Source organism: Sander lucioperca, chromosome 23 (genome assembly GCF_008315115.2).
Source record: "Sander lucioperca isolate FBNREF2018 chromosome 23, SLUC_FBN_1.2, whole genome shotgun sequence".
Lineage (NCBI taxonomy): Eukaryota > Metazoa > Chordata > Actinopteri > Perciformes > Percidae > Sander > Sander lucioperca.
Window position 1 is genome coordinate 20,622,747 of NC_050195.1, and position 10,539 is coordinate 20,633,285.

Consider the following 10,539-nt stretch of genomic DNA (forward strand, 5'->3'; position numbering starts at 1 on the left):
ACCACTGTGTGGTTTCACAGGCCAGTATGTATGTATACATTCTCCAGTCTCTTTTTTTCAAACATATTTGTCATTTCCTCCTGATGGGCTCTAGAGCTCTGAGGAGAAAGACGAGACAAAAGGAAGAAGGAGGTTGGGGTGATTTGTCCACTCCACATTGGGAATAAGGATGGCTTTATTCACTGAGCCTCCAGGATGCCCCTGATACCTCACTCAGTATGATAAAGGTGGATGCAGACAGTGTGGAGTATAAACAGTGACTTCAGCAACATGGATGGAGAAATTTGTAACAAACTCAAGGTAAGATATGGCATTTTTTTCCTTTATTAGTATATACATATACTAATGTGTATGCAAAAATAAAGAAAAAGGTGGATAACATGCAATCCCCTGGAACCAATCACTCAGATCGGATTTTAATACCAGGTGAAAACGGGGCCCTTGTGTTAAATTGTATATGTGTCAAAACAGATGGCCTGGGCTATCAGGTAAGGCTGCATGAATGTCCACTAGAGTAAGCAGGGCTATTATGATGGTATCTACTATATTACTTTATGCTGAATCAAAGAGATGATTGAAACATGTAATAAAATAAGACAACAAAAACCTCCCCCGTGTTTGAACCGATTCAACATAAGGAAGCCAGAGAGTCACACGAATGATTGTGAAATGCATCCTCCAGCTGTTTGGTAATACCAAATTTCTAAATTAGTATTGTTTCATCACCTGCGCTTACACAATGTGGTTGTGTGATAATTTTTCTTTTAAATTCAACACATTTAATTCATCTGCTTCCTCAGCTGTTTCAAGAGTCTCGAGAAAGACCTGATTTGTTTTTGCCTTGAAGTGGATTGAGAAACAAAGTGGTCACCAGCCAGTCACCCGTCAACCCCCTTGTTGTTTTCAGTGAAACTCTCCAAGGCACAGTCTGTCCTGACTTACACTTGTGTTGTTTATGCATCATGTGCCTGAGTTGTATGCGTGGTGTAAAACCGGGGAGGGGACTAATGAGAAAACACATGTGGCATAGTAACACATACAAGACTAACAACAATATTCTTTAAACCCTTTTTGTTTTGCTGTCAAAACACAAGAGATAAAAGGTGACACATGTATGAAAATAAATTTAATTCCACATCCATCTGTTTATTCCTATACCAAAATAAAGATCAGGAAAAACATGTATTATGTTGCCTAATCATACGTGTGAATTTACATTTGCGTGTGTGCTTCTGTTTTCTATTAGTAGCAGCTGAAGAGAAACCGTTATGGGAAAACTGCCGATAATTTCAGATAGGATGCAAATGGCAAACAGTTGTCTATCAGTGCATGAAATAAATCACAGCGAGCAGTTATACACAGGAAGTGGTGAATAGTGTCTCTCAATACCAAACTCAATCTCTCGCACTGCTGACAGCAGCGACAGTGACAGTACTTTCCCACAATATGGGGCAACTGTTAATACATGTCAGAGAGAGTGATGTACCCATTTACAGAGTAGCTTCCTGCTCACTGACAAGGCATCAAAGGGGTTTTCTCAGTTTCACTAGCAAGACAAAAAGCTTCTGTTGTTTGATTCTTCTCCAGAATCACCAAGCAGGCATTTGCGTGCAAGAAATGACACAGGTTTCTGAATTTAAGGTGATGTCCAGAGTGCTGTTTAAAAACAATGATGGTGGGATTTTCAGAGGAACAACAGATAGCTTTAAATCTTTTGGTCCTTTATTACAAATGCACATTGTCTGGTCTAAAGGCTGCTGTCTTCTGGGATTTGAATAGTTCTCTCAACATCAGTATCACACAGCTTTATAAAGAAGTAGAGACAGACTACACAGTAAACAGTATGTTTACTTATTTACTTGAAGTGAGACCGCCAACACTTCCTTCCCCTTACAAATGAAATGTTGAATTCATAGACAGACAGACAGACACACAGACAGACTTTAGATCCATTTATCTATACAATGGACGTGATGTGCAATTGTTACACTATGTTTAACCATTTAACACGGTTGCGTAATTGTCTATTGAGCCCACCGTGGCGACTGTTCATTGAACGTTATATGATCTCCAGTGACCCCAGTACAAGTAGATTGCACCTTTGTACCTCTTTATTCAAAAATGTTGTGTTACAGTTACAATTTCTGGAAAAAGTATGGACCTTTAGAAGGGCGGCAAAGGCAGCTCAGTCCAAGGTGGCCGGTTCAAGTCCTGTATGAACCAAAGCACAGAGTGTGGACTGGAGAGGTGCTCCTTTGAGCAGGGCACCGAACCCCCAACTGCTTGGAGTGCCGACTATGTGGCTCCGACACCTCTCCATTAATGCACGTGCATGTATGTACTGCAGGCCTCTTTGTGTAATGTGACAACAACAGGGTGTAAAAAATGAAATTCCTCCACTGAGGGATTAATAAAGTGCTTTTTCTTCTAGTTGAGATTGTTCCTTCAACTGATCTTTCAACGAAAGAGTCAAGGATTAACTGCAAAGCACTAATAGATAGAATATTTGTGGTTTGTTTTTCCCAACAGACCTTCTGTCTCTGCCTCCATCTCTGTGACTCACCCTTTGGTTCCTCAGCTCTACCTCCTGGCCAGCAGGCCTTGGCTATTTCTATGTGGGTTGTGACATGACAGGCCCACGACAGTCTGGAGGCAGTGATAAATGTTGTAAATGGTTATGTGAGTTCTCAGCTACCAGGGGCTTATCACTCTATAATCTGCCACTTACAAAAAGGTGGCACAGCTTGAGATAAACAGATCAGATCATCAATATCAGATGCCAAAATGTGCATCTAATACCTTTTTTTTAGGATTATTTTTTGGAGCTTTTTCCCTTTATTAGATAGACAGGAAAGGGGGAGAGAGATGGGGGATGACACGCAGCAAAGGGCAGCTGGTTGGATTCAAACCCATGCCGCTGCAAAGGACCCAGCCTACATGGGGCGCACGCTCTTACTGGGTGAGCTAGAAGCCGCCCCGATATCTGTTAATCTTCTGAGAATTATTGCTCACTGTGTTAGTTTTTAATCTTGATAAGAGATAGCATATCTACAACATTCAGTATACTTTGAGTTCAGCAAATGACGCAACACTCAAGCTGACTTCTGTGTCATTTTAGTGCTTATGATGCAGACCTAGGTTAGTATGATAAGGATATGATTAAAACTGCAGAAAGAGTTGTGTGGTCTGTTGTTTGTGGTGACATGAAGATGCAACTGAAAAAGGTGTAATCATTATCGACATTATTAACATCATTTAACAACTATCTCAAATAAGCACTGTACAATGTGAACATTTGTGAGTGATGGTCTTACTGGTTTCAGGTCTGACTCAGCATATTCACCTCAGAGACATCAACTCATACACAAATCATATTAAAAAAACGCTCACTTTCGATCCAGTGTGCTATTTATTTTAGATAACCCTAACCCTAACCCAAAACTATAACAATGCATCACCACTGTATTTCCTATTTTACACTGCACTATTAACCTTAATGACCTATGATTCAAATGTGCTTCTTATTTGACTGTTTTTCTCAGGATAGTGATTTGAGGTGTAAGTTGTAACAGGTGAATCACTGCAGCTGCATCATTAGACTTTATTTTTATTATAATGCCTTTTAAATGAGATTCTGCTACAGCTGAAGATGAAACATAAAATATGCTGGACTAATTCGACAGACTAACGTTTCCCCCCATTTGTCATCATGCACTGCAACCTGTTATGAAGTGAAACCAGACTGCTTGCATCATCCCATACAGGTGACTAATTCATGGATTCTCAACATTTTCTCACCATTTTAGGCCCCAAACTTTTAACTAACCCAGCACTAAGAGAGCTGTCAGGTCATATGTTACATGAATCTGACTATTTATAACAGCCTGAAGGAAGCTCCACATGAAATGATCATATATTTCAAAATCTGGATACATTTAAGAATTAAAGTTATATAGCATAGAATATAGAATATAAGCAGAACTACTAACCTCGTAGAACTATAGTAAAGGTTAATCTGATGCAAATGTGGTGCCTTTTTCTGTCCTGTATGTGTTTTGTGACCTTGCCATTGTGACTCTTTGTAGCAGAGGATTGTAATAAAGGCTTCTGTATTATTCATACGTGACTGTGAGATCATAAGTGCTTAGTCAAATCCATTTTGTGTAGTAAAACTGAGGTGATTCAGCACAGTTACTGTGCTGGTTTCCTGTCCATAAAAATAAAAAAAAGATTTTTAAAGAGTTTTTGTCATCCAGAAGTGACGATAAAAGCATACAAAGTCAATGATTAAAGCTAAGAGCAGTGTATATTTTTTCATTTGTCTGATACAAACATAACAATGTGCATCATTGCAAAGCATAATCAGAGTCAGAATAAGCCATAAAGTATTCATTCGTTGAAAACCAGTAGTTCCCAACAAACCTCTGTCTCTTTGCAAAGATTAAAAACAAACCAGTCTGCTACTTTCTTCAACAGCTTGTTCCCAGAAGGAAAACACTCATCTATTCATGACACAGCCGTTTCCCCCTACTTCACTGTGATCAAAACCGAGAAACGCAACCAGCATTTGGTAGAAATCTGAAGAGCTAATGGCCCACACACTCTGCATCGAGTGTTCACGATACAGTATGCTAAAAGTAACATCAGGCCAGGATGTGAAACTGTAAGAATATAGCACCTCACTCATGTCTTTCAGAGGGCCTTCACAAAACAGCCCCACAAAAGTAAGACACACTAACAGCCAGAAAACTAATTTAAACACTTCACTTTCAAAACCACATTATCGCTGACTTCGTAAACTTAGATTTATTTTGTCACTTTATTCAATCCCTTTCTTGGTCTCAAGATGAGATGTTTTTTTACATTAAACTTTGTTTGGCTTTAGGTGACGTGGGTGGTATGACAGGGAATTTCAATTTTTTTTTTTTTGTCACAGTGTGGCTAGCTATGTGACTATTTGTCATGATATCCATTTCCCTTTACTCTTGGCAATACCGATGAACTTTGGATTTCCCCATTTTCACAACAAAGAGCTTGTTTTTTCAGAACATGTCACATGAAGGCCTTTTAACTTGGCAGCAATTGACACTGGAATATACAGTATGTGTTGGTTTTTATAGTGCAGTGCCTTTGCTCCTGTATGAATAACTGGAGTCATACAGTTAAATTGGACTGGGATGAAACAAACTCAAATCCAGTTGAAGGCATGGTATTCATTCTGTCGCTAAAAGTTAGAGAAGAAGATCGATACCACTCTCATATTTGTCTGCTAAAGCTTAGCCAGCGGCCAGTTAGCTTAGCTTAGCATAAACACTGGAAACAGAGAGAGAGAAACAGCTAGCCTAGCTCTGTTTAAATGTAGGCCTATTTTAAAATCTGCCTCCCAGTACCTCTACAGCTGACATATAAACTCCTCATATCTTATTTGTTTAATCTGTAGACTGAAGACGCAGTAACTTTGTTGAGTTGCGATCTTTATGCTAGGCTAAGATAAACCTCCTGGCTTCATGTTTACCGTACAAACATGAGTGGTATTAATGTTTTTTTTTTTTAAACTGTGGACTTGTTCTTTTAAATGAACTTTAACAAGTTGAACATCTCTTTATTTTCCAAGGCATATTCCATCACCCCTGACATGAAAAAGAAAGTCCCAGACAATTGAAACCTCTCAAAAACTTCCCTCACACTGTTTAAACACATATTTATTCAGTAAGACATTTTAAAAGATAATGGTTGCTTGGGCAGTCGTTTTAGACCACACTGTCTGAGCTTTAAACAGCTGGAAGTGCACTTAGACAATGGGGCTTACATCTCAACATCGACTACCTCCTCAGGTTTTGATCTTTAATCACACCTCACGGTTTTCAGTTTCATGCATCACTCATCTTGTGGTGTTAAGTGCTCCACCTGTGTATACAAAAGTGTGTCAAAAACAGGCTTCGACTTGATAGAACTTAATCGGCTGTGAAAGAAATGTGGGTGTATTGTTTTGGTTGTAGTTTGGTGGCCATGGTTCAGTGGGTTAAGTTTTAAAAAGTCACAGCTTCCCCTTTAAAACTGTCACACTGTCACCACTATTCAAAAATCATACTTGGAAACCTTTCAGTTGATGCATGTTTTATCTATATGGAAATTTGGGAAAAGAACTATACATCATCAGGGGTCGTGTGTTGTTTTTCTTCTGCAGACTGAGAAGGAGATGGCGTGATATGTATCAGCACGTGATCCTGTGGTCAAAGGGAAACCATATAAGCAAGTGAACATGAGTCTGGTTGTCAAAGTTACCAGTTGTACTACACAGACAAAGAAACAGAACTGCGAGAACTACATCTCATCACTGAGTGGGTAAGTGATTTGTTGTACTGGTAGAAAATAGACAGGGCATTTTCTATTTAACATTTAAGCTTAATTTCCCCCCATATGGTATATTATATCCTTGTTACATTAAGGTTTTGATGTGATATACTAATGTCCTGTGTTTCTTTTTAGATAACATGGAGGAGCCATTTACCACATATATGACCACAGAAAGTGATTATGCTGAATCTGTAAGTATTTATTTGATATCATTATCTGTAACATTGCCACCAGGGAAAAACAATGAACCAGTTACAAAGAAAATGTTGATGTCAGTATAGATGCTGGAATAGAACAAAGGTGACACTGACTCACCATCGCACCTTTCACATCTGTGATTTTAGTGCATGTGTGTTTATGCTGTAGTATTTAAAGAATACCGTATGGTAAAACTTAAAACTCTGGTTGATTTGTGAACAATGCCAGGTCAATGCTTTTTATTAAATATGATATATTTGGTAATCTTTATGTCGGCAATATGTTTATATTTTGGATTTCATGTTCGGGGTACAGTAGATTTAAATCTAAAGCAGACATCTGTAGGATACTCAAATGTCACATTCATAGCCGCATCAGCATCAAACTTTCCATTGTTTGTAAGAACCTAAGCTTCAGCTTCACCCCGCTGTTTATCTCTGCCCTAAATCTAAACTTGATGCTTCTTGGGTAATGAGTTCTGCTGCGGGCCCCTTTCTGAAGCCCCTCAGGATCATTTACCCCCACCCCCAGGCTTGGATAGCAGCAGGAAGTTGTGCAGTAGTGTGGTTTCTCCTGTACAGACACAACACCTGCACCTGACAGCAGTTTTTTTGCACGCTCTGGTTAGCTTGTAACATCACCGACAGCGTTTGATGTCATATCACTGTATTCCTACTAGAAGCATGTTACGTTGTGAAACCCTGACAGCAGTATGTGAGTCGGGTAAGGACAGAAAAAAAAAACCTGACAGGAAATGAAAAGTGAGAAAAAAAGGCAGTATATCTTTTGCCAGTGGTGAAGTACTCAGATTTATTTTACTAAAGTAAAGTAAAGTAAGTAAAGTTAAGTTAAGTAAAGTACACAACAGTGTAGAAATACTCTGCTACAAGCATTCAAACATGTAAAAGTACAAAAGCATTAGCATCAAAATATACTACTCATCAAGCAGAATTATATAGGTTATATTATTGAAATATAGTTAATGATGCATTAATGTGTTTATTACGTTAATGTTGCAGCTGGGAAAGGAGGGGCTTGTTTTTTGTTAAAAATATGAAGCTTGTGAATTTCATCAAATGGATCAATGAAGTGTTATCTTTATCCATAATAATGCATCATTTATTCGTTGATTATATTTTGTATTATTGATCTGAATCTGCAAAGTAACTAAAGGTATCAAATAAATGTAGTGAAGTAAAAAGTACCTCTATCTGCCTCTGAGATGTATAGAGAGCCAGAGAAGTATAAAGTAGCAGAAAATGGAAATATTCAAGTAAAGTACAAGTACCTCAAAAACTGTACTTAAGTACAGTATTTGAGTAAATGTACTTTGTTACTTTCCACCACTGTTTGTTGCACAAAACCCTCTTTAATATTGCATCAGATAATCAGTTTGTCTTTGTTTTATTGCAGGGTCCTTCTGACTACCCAGATGACTATGGTTCAGGGTTTAATGAAAACACAGGCATGTGTGACAGAAGCTGGGTCAGGGAGTTTCGTGGACAGTATGAACCACCTCTCTTCTGGATCATCTTCATCCTTGGTGCCGTGGGTAATCTGATGGTGGTTTGGATCTACACCACCGTGCGCAACCGCCTGAAAACAATGACCGACGTGTACCTGCTAAACCTGGCTGTGGCTGACCTCCTCTTCCTGTGCATGCTGCCCTTCTGGGCTGTTGATGCCACCAAGGGCTGGGACTTTGGCATCTGTCTCTGCAAAATGGTATCAGCTGTCTATAAAATCAACTTCTTCAGCAGCATGCTCCTACTCACCTGCATCAGCGTGGACCGCTACATTGCTATTGTGCAGGTCACCAAGGCCCAGAACCTAAAGAAGAAGAGGCTGTTCTACAGCAAACTCGCCTGCCTGATCGTCTGGTTTGTCTCCATTCTCCTGGCCCTACCTGAGTTTATCTTCGCCCAGGTGAAGGAGGACAAATCGGGCCAGTCCTTCTGTGCTCTGGTCTACTGGAGCAACGTGTACAACCGGACTAAGATTCTGGTTCTGTCCCTGCAGATCTGCATGGGCTTTTTCCTTCCTCTACTAGTTATGTGCTTTTGTTACTTTGTCATCATTCGCACACTTCTGCAGGCCAGAAGCTTTGAAAAGCACAAGGCCTTACGTGTCATCTTTGCTGTGGTGTTTGTGTTTGTTATCTCTCAGCTGCCTCACAATGGTCTGCTGATAATGGAGGCCACACAGGCGGCCAATACTACCATCACCGATTGTAAAACTGTAATTGGTTTTGATGTTGCTGGACAGGTTGCTAAGACCCTGGCGTTCACTCATGCCTGCCTAAACCCATTCCTGTACGTCTTCATTGGAGTGCGGTTCAGACAAGACCTCCTGAGGATTGTGAAGATGTGTGCTTGCGGTCTGGGCAAAGGAGGGCTCAGTAAAATACAGGCAGTTCCCAAACGTCCCTCTGTCATGTCAGACACTGAAACTACCCCTGCCCTTTCCATATAAATGCGCATTTTCCTAAAATCCCAAATCTGAAACCTGAGCCTATAGTTCAACTAACATGTATTATATTACCATTTTTTCCCTAATGCATTAATTGCTACTAGCAGAGCACTGACAACATTTTCAACTTTCAAAGCAACACAATCTTTAGAGTTTACATTCATTACATTCATATTCTGGCAGTCACAAGCACAGTTTTTCTGGAGTCACTGTATAAACTGTACATTTGTGTAAATACTGTTTTTTTTAAGTGTTTGTATTTTTACATTTGTTCCATCATATATTTGTCGTGTGCTGCTGTAACTGAATAAAAAAAACTATTGTAATGTTCATTTTCAGTCGGTAAAAAACATAAATTAAAAATGAGAAAAATCTAAAGCATGCTGCAGTTTTCTTCGTTACTATTCTGTCCGCACAGCACAAAAACAAGAGGGAAGTTACAACAATAGTTTCAAGTACATACTATAAACGAATGCAGTGGTGATGACATCAACACTTTATATCTACTATACATGGGAAAGTATTTGTGTGCTTTCAATGGTGTAACAGACATGTTGTGGTGGGAAACACACTTGACTGTGGCCAGTTCAATCCACAATGTTTTCGATCTGATTAGACATCCTCCTGTTGACAGTCTGTGCCATCGTCTGTGCCGACACTCATAACTGTTGAACCTCGTCTGGCTATGACTTGTCAGTTTCACAGTGGATGCTAACTGATGCCCATTCAAACTGGCATGAAAGGGGTTTCCCACAATCGCCTCACAATGGCTGTAGCACAGACAGGCTGCCTGAAAAACTTTCCATGTTCAGCCACAACTTTCAAAGCACAGGATTTCAGTTTCACCAACTTCAAAAAGTGCTCAATCTGCATGAAATTCAATGCACAATCAGGCAGAAGAGTTGTCTTTCCTTGTCTGACTGGTGCCACCAAAACCTGAGAACATGAAAGCCTAATGCAAGTCTAAATGGTGGGCCTGTGGCCTGCTTTCCAGTCCTCTCTGATGGGTGAGCTGTGGGGTGATGAGCTCGCTGTCACATAATCACAGTGACATTACACATCCAAACAGGATTATGGCTTGTTGAGTGATTAAGTGGCCCAAATTTAATTTAATTTTTAGAACCGCTCATCCAAACAATTTCACACTCAACGCTGCACTTCCTTCAGTTCGAGCAATACACCTGCCACAAGTTGCGTCCCCCACAATGCCAGAGTACATGCAAAAGCTAGCCATTTGGGACCAGGCTATTTCAGGGAACAAACACATTCATTCTGAAAGTTACAACACTGATGGTTGAAATGTAGATCTTAAGGTCTCACAATTAACATTGCACTTTCCTGGGTCCTCAGCGATACATCCCTCAAGTGTCAAGTTGATCGGATGAAGGGTTGTCGAGAAAATTGAAAGCCAGACAAACAGACAGACTTCTTCTATTTTAGTTAGATGATTGTATACTCATTCAGATGTTTGGTTAAGCTGTAAAGTTGATTTAGAGTTGGAAGTTAAATTAAAAG

The 10,539-nt window shown here is 39.7% G+C and overlaps 1 protein-coding gene across 3 annotated transcripts; it reads left to right on the plus strand.

Moving 5' to 3' along the window:
* The first annotated feature begins 101 nt into the window (after positions 1-101).
* ccr9b (chemokine (C-C motif) receptor 9b) lies at positions 102-9,396 on the plus strand. Of its 3 annotated transcripts, XM_031292975.2 has the most exons (4): positions 102-300; positions 6,188-6,341; positions 6,490-6,548; positions 7,969-9,396. In XM_031292975.2, exons 2-4 carry the CDS (start codon positions 6,263-6,265, stop codon positions 9,025-9,027), a joined length of 1,197 nt encoding a protein of 398 aa, XP_031148835.1. In that variant the 5' UTR covers positions 102-300; positions 6,188-6,262; the 3' UTR covers positions 9,028-9,396. The 3 variants fall into 3 exon arrangements, with proteins under 3 accessions (XP_031148835.1, XP_031148833.1, XP_031148836.1); XM_031292973.2 differs by lacking the exon at positions 102-300 and having other exon boundaries at positions 6,120-6,341; XM_031292976.2 differs by lacking the exon at positions 102-300 and having other exon boundaries at positions 6,146-6,345.
* The last annotated feature ends 1,143 nt before the right edge of the window (positions 9,397-10,539 follow it).